The sequence below is a fragment of the Cydia pomonella genome, chromosome 17, assembly GCF_033807575.1.
Source record: "Cydia pomonella isolate Wapato2018A chromosome 17, ilCydPomo1, whole genome shotgun sequence".
Lineage (NCBI taxonomy): Eukaryota > Metazoa > Arthropoda > Insecta > Lepidoptera > Tortricidae > Cydia > Cydia pomonella.
In genome coordinates this window covers 5726348-5737384 of record NC_084719.1, presented here as the reverse complement: position 1 = coordinate 5737384, position 11037 = coordinate 5726348, and the positions used below count along the sequence as shown (strand labels likewise).

The 11037-nt window shown below is 37.4% G+C and overlaps 1 protein-coding gene across 1 annotated transcript in view; it reads right to left on the bottom strand.

Moving 5' to 3' along the window:
- Positions 1-2161: 2161 nt before the first annotated feature.
- Positions 2162-11037, bottom strand: part of LOC133527289 (synaptotagmin-4) — an 80938-nt gene continuing 72062 nt past the window's right edge. The window contains exons 9-10 of the mRNA XM_061864264.1: positions 10504-10696; positions 2162-9528 (exon numbers count right to left, since the gene is read on the bottom strand). Coding sequence (XP_061720248.1) covers positions 9412-9528; positions 10504-10696 — 310 coding nt within the window. The 3' untranslated portion in view covers positions 2162-9411. The remainder of the gene's footprint in view (positions 9529-10503; positions 10697-11037) is intronic.

Here is an 11037-nt window from a genome sequence, read left to right as displayed (position 1 = left end):
TCCTTTCAAATAATTTTATCAGTATAACACTTTGTCATATCTATGATAGTTACTTGGTCCTTTTTCATCTATGGCCACGAAGTCGTGTAATATAGCAACATTGTTTTTGTAAGTCCACTCGCCTGCACAGTAACCTGCTACAGGTAGCTGTCATAGCTAGATGAAATCAAAGACGTCCAAGTAGGGATTGTATTAAATTGACAATATAAATGTGTAGTAATACTTAATTTAGTTCTGTTACTCTCTACGTGGTACTAAGGCACGTCCAGAGGGGATAATAAAATTGACAATTTGATCAGAAAACTAATTGGCGTCAATCAAGTTCACATGTACACAATTTCACAGTGGGATCGGCGAGCCAATGTCCTTCAATTTCAACACACCACCTGATTAAGTAGACAATTTAATCCGAAAAATTGTCCCGTCTGGACTGGCCTTTACTCCGTTCAATGAGATACTTCAATCCAATTTTCGTAAATGTAGAACATGTCGCAGGGCGACTTTATCAAGTAGAACAGTTGTCTCGTTGACTGGAGTACTTTTGTATCATTGTCCTTTCATTGTTAATTGATAAGGTAATTTTAACGCTTATTATCTATTTTACACGAATCGCTTTTTTACACGTTGTCAACATTTTAGGCCCACCCCACAGCGTCGAGCGTCGGCGTCTTGTTAGCGCTATGGAAAATGGCGTCGCTGCGCAGTTGCGCCAACGTTGCGTCGAGCATCAACCATACAGTTGACTAGACGCCGACGCTCGGGAGACGCTAGTGTGGCTGTGAGGGTGGCTTTTAGTTTCATAGCGTCACCATTCGTATTCGTATTGCGACTAGCGAAAATCTTAAAACTTACATTTTTACATTTTTTATGTTTTGGCTGGTCGCAAAATGTTTAACTTGCATAAACACACAAACTTGTTAACACACAAACTTAAGTTGTGTTAATGAAACAAGTAGAAAGCACTGAGCTTAAACGGAAATACGAAAAACAAAAACTGTAGAAATATTAGATTGATGTGACGCCTTCAGAAATGTTCCCAAGATTACTTTTAAGGGTTATTTCGAGCTCAATGTATTTTAAAACAGCATTTTTCATCGTTGCCGTATCTTCTTCTCTGTAAATTGAGCTCTTTAACAGGTATCGAAAAACAAAATCGGTATAAAAATTAAATAAGTATCGAATTTCCTCACAAAATTTCATGGAAAGTGGTTAAGAAATGCGACATGTATAGGCCGAACATGTGAAAGCCTTTTGGCGTTTGCTATTCACTTTGCACGGTCAAAATGTTTATTGTAAGGCGTGACATTGAAGGGATCCGTAAACTGTGTGACTTTGAAGGTGTCACTATAAACTCATTCTATTTCTAAAAATAATGGCTCAGAATCGCTCCGTCCGTCATCCTATTTAGTCACCTTCTTAACTTGTCATTATTGTCGTATTATCGCTTTCCTATCTTGTCCAAATTCCTATGTGGTCCATAGTGGTAACTCGTCCACATTCCTATATGGTCCACATTGCTGGCATTGGTAGTGGTCAAAATGACAGGGCAACAAAACTTTTCAGGTTGAAAAAGTAATACAAAAGTAAATGGAAAAGGCAGAAGTTGTCTTATTTAAAGAACGTAGTCAGGATAATGGGTTAATAATGTTGACAATTTAGCACTGTGGTCAAAATTGGAATGGAGACGATCTGGGACTGTAGTCTAAATAGTAATGTGGACGAGTTAGGAATTGTATGCTGACGACATGGCATTGTAAACGATCAAAAAAGGTGACGAAATAGGATTGTGGACGGTCAAGCGGTCCTGAGCCAAAATAAGTTTCAAAATTGCCACCAATATATATGTTTGTTGTTTTGATTTGATCAAACTCGAATATCGATCTAAAAGTTGTCACTGTAGTGAAATTGGTCTCAACTAACTATATTTCAAATTTGTTAAGCTGTGGTATATGTATTAAGATTTGATATCAAATATACAATTGATAAGAGATGTGATTTGTTTTACTTTTCCTTTGACAAGTCCAAGTTTTACAACTTAACTTACTGTACATTACGCTGGAAAGTTACCCCACACAACAGATAAATTCACTAACAGGTATGCGAATACCGGGATTTTAAACTTAGGTACTTATTGTGACGTAGGTAGTAATAAAACGCACAATTATTGTGAAAGCACCAGTCAATAATTTATTCACTAAAATTTCTTAGTATACAAACATGGTAGGTATCAGTGGGGTGACATCGACACTAATACGATATACGTGCGGCGAACGCGGGACATTACTCGAGCAAAGTGTTCGGACTTTAACTTGTTTTACCGTCAAATAATAGCTTAGTTCTTTTGATGTAACTTTTTAAATGCCTAGGAAGCACGAAAGTGTAACTCACCCCTCAAATCATTATTTTTGAAAATACGTCCTATGTATGATATTCAAAGGGTTGTGACATTTCAAACAAGAGCAAGTCATGCTTACGAATCAAAATACTTTATGTACTTACGGTGTCACATTTCTAGTATAATCTAAAATTTTTATAGATGTTACAAGTATCAGTTGTTTCCAAGTCCAAACACTTCTAACTTATCAACTATTACAAATATTTGCCCTTTTGAAGAGCTTCGCTACACACCCGAACATTTATTTATTAAAAATAAGAAAACGATCGTTGCAGTTTACGAGATAGTTATTTCCATAACTTCCACATTATATAACGATTAAGGTCAATTAGAATTTAATCAAAATGACGTTATTGGTTATAGAAGAAATATGATAGATTACAAAACGTTTTGTTACTTGATTAAGGCCAAATATGTCTTCAATTTAATTTGTTCCATTGTGTAACAAATGTTTCACACTGTGAAACTTTTCGTAGCACAGTGGAACCACATCAAAAGAAGACATACTTATTACGGTTTTAATTGTAATAACTTTCATCAATCTATCAAATTTTCGAAAAGGTCGTTTATTTTACTTGTGTCATAAGCTTTGAATCAAAACAACTTTATGATCTATGAATTCGTTAGGTTTAGGTTCTTAAGTGTGTACTCAGGGGCGGATTAAGAAGGCGCGGGGCCCTTAGCACAATAACTCGCGGGGCCCCTCTGGTTAGAAAAAAAAAACGGCTAACTACGAGTCGGGCTCGCACCACGAGGATTCAGTACTATCACAACATTTTTACAATGTTTTAATTTTTTTTCCGACTTGTGCTCGAACTCGTTTTTATCGTGTTAAAAAATGTAGTGTATTTTTTTTTATTATCATATCAAGTTTGAGGTCTGTTTTTTATTACCGTAATAGGTGATACAAAAAAACAAATAAACCCTTATAAATGATGATGATTATGATGATGATGTAATCCTGTTATCCCTCATTGGGGACATATGGCTCGCAGAAGAATTTTCCATTTGTCGCGATCCTGAGCGGCTACTTCCAGCTCTTTCCAGCCGATTTCAGTTGAGTCAGCCTCATTCTCAAGTTCTCAACTGATCGCCCAAGTCCAAGCAGGGTCTCCGCTAGCAGTCGACTGGTAGTAGACGGTCGGGGCGGCCACGTACCACATGAAGACTGTTATAAATAAGCACTTGAAATTTTCTATGTAAATTTATATTGTCGCCTACCTACTACACATAGAAAAATCGTAATTATTAGATTTTTGTTCTATTACTGCTACACTGTACAAAAATTCAAAAAATTTCCAATAAATCTGTCGTTCAGTGTGCTCTATCGTATGATCCGTAACAGGTAGACAGTCGAAATGTACACCAAGTGTGTATTTCTAGTGCAGCTATAACAATTAATAAATATAAAATAGAATAACAAGTTAAATAAAAGCTTATAAAAATAGGTGAAACGTGAGTCGGACTTACGAACAAAGTAGGTAGGATGTATCAGGGACGCAATGGGAACTGGGAATCAATGACCACGTCAGTCAAAAAACGAGACCAAAAGCAGAGTCCCACCTAGGGCTGAATATCCGGAGGACCCGATTTCGTCGCGTTCCAGTGCGAAACTGATAGCAAAGCTGCAGGAAAGCAGAGCTTAAAATGAAACCGATGCCCTAGTATGAGCGAGGCTGTAGGCCGAGCTCCGTATAAGGACGGAAGTCCGTAGCGTTCTATCGCGGGGCGCCTCCATGCAAAGGCTGAATTATAGGAGAACATAGTTTGAAATGGAACGAATGTGAACTCGGCTCGCCTGCTGCTCGGCCTTAATTCTCGCTCGAAAGTGCTTTGGGTTTCCAGCTCGGATGCAGGGCTTGACATTCGGCCTACGCGGAGCTCTGTTTCCTTTTTATAACACTGACAATTAGGTAGGTTCGATCACGAATATCACGATCAGGGCTTTGCAACAACTGGGCATATTTTGTGCTCCCGGCAGGCCGGAGAGGAACGCGCCCTTTAGCCTCCCACAGCCGCAAAGCTGATCATCATCCTTCCTTACTTTTCACCAGTTAGTTTTTCAACACAACTTCTTTTGTTCGTCTCCGAGCTCTGATCTTTCCTGCAGCTTCGCCATGCACAAAAGCTTTGAGACACTCTGCGCCTTCGGTTTTACGTGAAACTCTGCTCCTGGTCTTTGCGTAAGCCCTAAAATCTCCGTGCATTCCTCAACCTTACAAACATGGTATCGTAATAAAGAAAAATATATAGACAGCATAATAACAATTTTTCAAAATTGCCACTCACTTACGAAAAATAATGTTCGACTTGAACTTGGTCGGTTTCGCGTACCGAAATCGCATGGTCAGGGGGTCGGTGCGCGGGGCCCCCCTAGGCGCGGGGCCCTTAGCATATGCCTTTTCTGCTGTTCGGTTAATCCGCCACTGTGTGTACTTACAATTAAGAGTAGAATGAAACGGTTATTAAACACTAAAGCATGACTATTTACATTTACACCAAGGAATGTTGAAGTATGGAGTATCATACAAGATAGTTCGTTATAGGATAATCATGTACACCGAACGTTGATTACCTAGTGCTTTCGGCAGGTACATTAAATCAAGCTCAATTTCATACCATACCAATATGGCTATTAAGCTTTTCTTGCATGAAGGTATCTTCCTATCATTTGTACTTTAACTTCAAATGCAGAGGTGGAAAAAGAATCAAGCGCTCAAGAGTGAAAAATTTGTTGGCTGTGCTGCGCATCGTGCAATTTTATTGTCACTACATGAAAAAGTAAATAATTGGTCATGACTATTTCCATCTCTATTTTATGTTTGTATAAAATTAAATAAATTGTTTCGTTATTGTTTGAAAGATTATTTATGTATTTTATAAATATTTTACAGTTCTTTAACATAATTGTTTTAAGTTTGTTACCTTCCAACCATACTTACGATAAATTGTGACACTAAATATTAAACACGTTAAATACTACCTAATGAGGCAATGGTTTTAAAACATTTCCAGTCATTCTGTAATATCCGCATCTTTTACATTTATAGTTTGAGTTGCAATCTTCCACTATTAACCATGTCTACGCTTTTTTACATTCATGATTACATAATAATTAATATTGTTTTTTTTTTTATAAATGTGGATATTTCAATGAGCTTACAAATATACACTTAATTATTGTAGAAGTAAAAGATTTATTCTACATCCACGAACTACGTAATGTAAGTATAAAATAGATTGATTTCCCTATCCTAGCTCTATACATAGTATTTCCTTCCGACTAACTGATAATGTTGAGTATTGATGTTAAACTACATGTAGTTGCTTTAAAAATTATAAATACATATAAAATGTTGTCTATGCTTAAAAGAGAGAAACTTTTATAAAGAAAAGGAAATTAAATAAATCGTTAGCTTGATTTCTTTTAAATTATAGGTACTTCATCTCATTGTGAAACAAAAATAGCTGTAATTTAATATACATCTTACGTTGTACAATAAAATAGAGTCAGATACTCCAATTAAATACGATATTTTTAAAATTAACCGTTTTGGAGTAGGTACTTATTTAATATTGCCTATTGTATTTAATTGATTCCTTTCCATAACGACAAGGAAACATACATAACTTTCGTTACACAAATTATTATTAATGTAGACTAATAAAAGTTCTGAACTCTGTAGACATAAAATTCATCCATAAAGCATAGACAACAATGATCGACTATGATCTGTTTGTATGTAGGTATGTATCTTTACATGTTTTTGCGTCCTACGTAATTTACACCATTCAACATTTCATTAACCATAAGATTCCAAAAGCTAACGGTCAAGTAGAATGACACAATTACTTTGACGACATAAAGTTATTTTATTTGCCACTCAATAAATTAATTAATAAATACTCGTACAGTCGACACCAGTGGCGTAGCGTGAACTAATCTAGCCGGGGGCGAAACCACACCTATGAGGCCCTTTACAATTTGTAAATAAAAATGAATGTATAAGATAGTAAAAATGTTGACTGCGGGCTCCCCTAAGTGCGTGGCCGTAGGCTAACCCGCATAAGCCCTACGCCCACGTCTGGCTACGCCACTGAGTATATCAAAGCAGGTAATGTTGCACTTGTATAGTCGTTAGATTTGTAGCTGGCCCCGACGGGCTAATCCTTTCTCTATTGTTAAGTAAAACGGCACGTGCCACTACCTGCAAAAAAAGGTCGTATAATTCTAATTAACACCTGAGCGCGGGCTAGTCCAATAATCAAAAATCCAGTGTAGGAGCGCTCTCCGATAACGCGCCTTTGTTACGCATCTCGAGGACACCTTTTAGACTGGTTCTGTAGCGTACGAGTCGCTGGCACTCAGTAACCGTAGAGGGACCATATCACAAATTATCAAAAAATCAAATCAATCAATTCGCAAATTATTTTTCAATTTGTTAATTTTGAATCTTATTGCAATTTCCATAGGAGTTGTAATTCAATAACCGCTTAAAGTGACCGGACCATTTTTTATGCAGGTAGTAGCACGTGCGGTTTTACCTAACAATAGACAAAGGATTAGCCCGTCGGAGCCAGCTACAAATCGAACCAATATACCGGCGTATTCGATGTCGACTGTATCATCTCAGTAGTGAAGCTACTATCTATAGATACCTGTATTGATTATAAAGCCTTAACTGTAATTTATCTATTCATATCATATGTCAATGGCCATCGTTCCTAATATACAAATAATCTTGTAAAGATAACTAAATAACGTCAAAAAACGTATAAAGGAATCAAATCGCGTTTAACTTGCATCAAGTGGCTTTTTAACTGTCCAAATCTTTTCAAGACATATTAATATATGTTCCTACATCCCAATGTTACATCCAGTGTTTATATACAGATATGTAGAGTCGAAACGAAGCAAGACCGAGGTTCTACTTCTTCACAATAAACAATACAATCTACATCTATATTAAACACGAGATCCCGGTGTCTACATTCAAGTTTAACTACACAAAAATATGAATAAAGTTTCGTTTTTGAAACATTGAAAAATCGAGTAGTATACAAAACTGTGTGCGTAATACTTTAAGGGTCCTGAGATTGGTTTGGTCTGGAAATAAGAATGATTTACTAACTACTTTATAATTACAAAATTATAGCTAACTCCATATCTTTTTTGGACTTTGGTTTAACCATTGTGGTGGAAAACCTTCGAGCTTCGATTATATAAACGTGCATCAATAATAAGTGAAGTAAACAAAACATTCGACAATTATAACATTTTTCCCTTTTGTCTTTGCCTGTTATCCGGCTGCAAACGAGTAAACGTTTTGTAATAAATATTTACCTAACTAAATATTTATCAAAATCAATTCGTCGCACACAGAAAGAAAAAATATACGTATTTACATAAAGAAACTATAAACGTACATAACAATAAACGGAATGTAGTTTTTGAGTGAAGGGCTTATTACATCCATCCTGCCGTCCAACGACTAACGATCGCAAGTGATAACGGGCCCGATGGCTCTTGAAAGAGTCATTTTCCGTTTCACGAATTATAATAATATCGTTAACGACATTATTACACATTTTGTCTCGAATTGGAAAAAATGTGTAATGTTTGATATTTTTGCACTGATTTATTTTTTTACATTTCAACTAAGTATTGTAAACGATGTGCTGATATTTTGTGAAACGGAGTACGACCCGACACCGATGTCGGCATCGAACGTAAGGTCTAGCCGCAGGATTGATGTAATAAGCCCTTAAACAATGCGCTATTGTTTATTCACGCTCATAACTACGAATAGGTAGATAGACATTTCCATATTGAGGATGGAAGTACTGCAAGACATTCCCTCCTATTTCAAACTAGTATAAATTTCGACCTCTCCAACAACTGCTGTCTTTAATTACCAAAAACGTATCTGAATTAGCAAATAATTATGGAAGAAATTAAATTTAAAAAGGGTGGTCAAAGAGATGGCATAAGATAGGTGTTGTACTCTCGTGTAACCTGAAAATTGATAAAATGTAACGTTTGATTCAAATCTACACACGCTTTCTCATACCTTTTTGTTCCTGATACGTTTTTACATACTTTATGTTAGGTTTATCTTGCCGTAGAATCGTTTGCTTGGTATAGTGAGTTGTTTATCTAAACACTGGGCAGCTACCGGGAAAATCGAAATTCGTCAATTGCGGGCATTTTTCTCTGTCACTCTAATTACGTCTTACTAAGAGTAAAAGAGAAAGATCCCCGCAATTTGCGAATTTCGGTTTTCGCGGTAGGCCCCCTGGTCATAAAATCCTGAAAAGTTTAAAGTCAGATCAAACTCAGTTGGCAGTGATTTTGATTTAGTGTTGGTAGCCCATCCTGTGCAAGTGTTAAATAAACGTCATAGTCTAAAATAACACCTGCGCTGTCTAGGCTGTCAAAATCGTTGTCAACTTATTCTGGTCTGACTTTACAAGTGAATTTCAAAACTACTATAGGTACGCGAGATGACTTAAGTTGAGCCTTAATTCATCATCAATTTAATTTATTTGTCGTCCAAACGAAACATCGTCATATATTTCTGGATCAAATTTTCGTTACACAATGGAATTATGGTCTCGTTAAGGGCGGTTTCAGATTAGCATTTTCTACGTGCGCGTATACGGACGTTTGCCGAAACGGCTGTATACGCGTGTAAAAATTCGCTAGTCTTAAACCAAAACAGGCGTTCTAAAGAACGCTGCAGTGGCGAAAGTTTCAGGTTAAAAAAGAATGCGAGACAGTCATAATCATGGGGTCCCAATCCCACTCCCTAAGCTCGGGCCTATCTCATGGAATTAGCAATACATCTTTAGAGAAAATCATAAGCGTCGTGTTCTAAAAAACATTAAATTGACCAAAGTTTCAGGTCAAAAGAAAAAAAACGAACAGGTCAATAATATGTTCGAGAGCCGAGACCGAGAGATTAAAAAGAAATGTAACATTAGTCAAGTTCCGGGTTAAGGAGTGTGGAGCCGGCCTACTCGCGCAGTTTGTGCCAGTCGGCGATCTGGCGCCGCGGCGCGGCCTGCACCTCGCGCCAGTGGTGCCGCGCCGCGCCCGCGCCGCCCGCGCCCAGCTCCAGCCGACCGATCACCTGCGAACGTCCTGCCATTTAGGTCGAGCCTTGATTTACGAGTAACACCAAAACTGCTAGTAAGTAACCCGTTTTATTTAAACTTGTAGAATTCACTTTGTTTTTCAGATTTGGAAATTTTTATGTTATTTCTCTCTCAGAATCACGAGTCCTAATCACATCGATCCTGATAGTAGAAAAAAGTATCCCAAGGGTTTTCCATTCCATTACCATTGACATGGCGGTAACTTAATAGAACAAACGGAAAATGTAGGTATGAAAGTTTTCGGACTCTTTTTCTCCTATTAGGATTGAAAGAGCTCGTGATTAATAGGAATAACATAAAAATTACAATCTAAAAAAAATTTAATATACAACTTTAACATTGCCAACGGTTACTGTGTGCAACGTGTGTGTAAATGACCCATATACTCTGCAATCTAACCATGCACACCTTTAAAGTTTACAACATCTACATATTTTAGAAAATTTATAATTTATTACTTCCTATAAATAAGTCAATCGAACAAAAAAAGAAACATCATTAAATTAAGTGGGCGACTTTCAATTTTTAAAATCGAACCAAGCTGACTCTGCGTGGTATTTGGAATAAAAAAGTGTGATCATGTCATAATTAGCGTCAAATTTCCATGAAAATATAACATTTATACGAACACTACCCAACTACACTAACACTCCCTCACTTTGTTCTGTTCAGTTCAAGTCAGTGCAAAGTGAGCATTTCAAACCGACTTAAATACGATAATTTTTGCTACTGCTGCTTAGTTCTTTGTAATGTGATGACATGAGCTCAAGCGCGACAGATGCCCAAGTGATTACAACACGAGTGACTTGAACATAGGGTAGTTACCACGTTCTTGGTGACGCAAGCGTTGGCACTTGGCGACCTCGTCAAAGACTGGCATCTCGAGTACGACGTGGTCGAGCGCGGGGGGAAAGTATTTCAAACATGAAGTATTGTAGAGAAGTACCTACCTCGTTTTTGGTGACGCGGTCCCAATCCAGGACCAGGAGTTCTAGTGCCACATGATCAAGAGCGGCGTTGGGCGCAGCCGGGACTTCAAAAACGAAGGATTCATTGAAGACGGGGTTCAACGTGCGTTTCTTCACGTGCGTCTTCTTCTTGGCGATGCGCTGACCGTTGTACAGTAGGTACATTTTCACGTATCTGTGAAAAAGTGTGACGTTCACATATGGCGTTGATTTCATAAATATTGAGTTTAGGGATGAAATCAAATCTCCTATACGTGACTAAGGCTTTGAGGCTTAATGTGCACTTAGTTTAATGTATTCCTCTGTATAAATAAATATATTTTAATGGGTATTTTCGTTACACAATGGATTATTAAACTATAGACTAAATATTGTAAAAAAGTGTTTGTCATCCTACAGCAGGGGTCGCCAAATGGCGGACCGCGGTCCGCATCCGGACCGCCGACCCATTTTGTGCGGACCGCGAGAACACAGCAACTTTTGCACTACAGAGTACGTAATTTAAAATAAAAATGT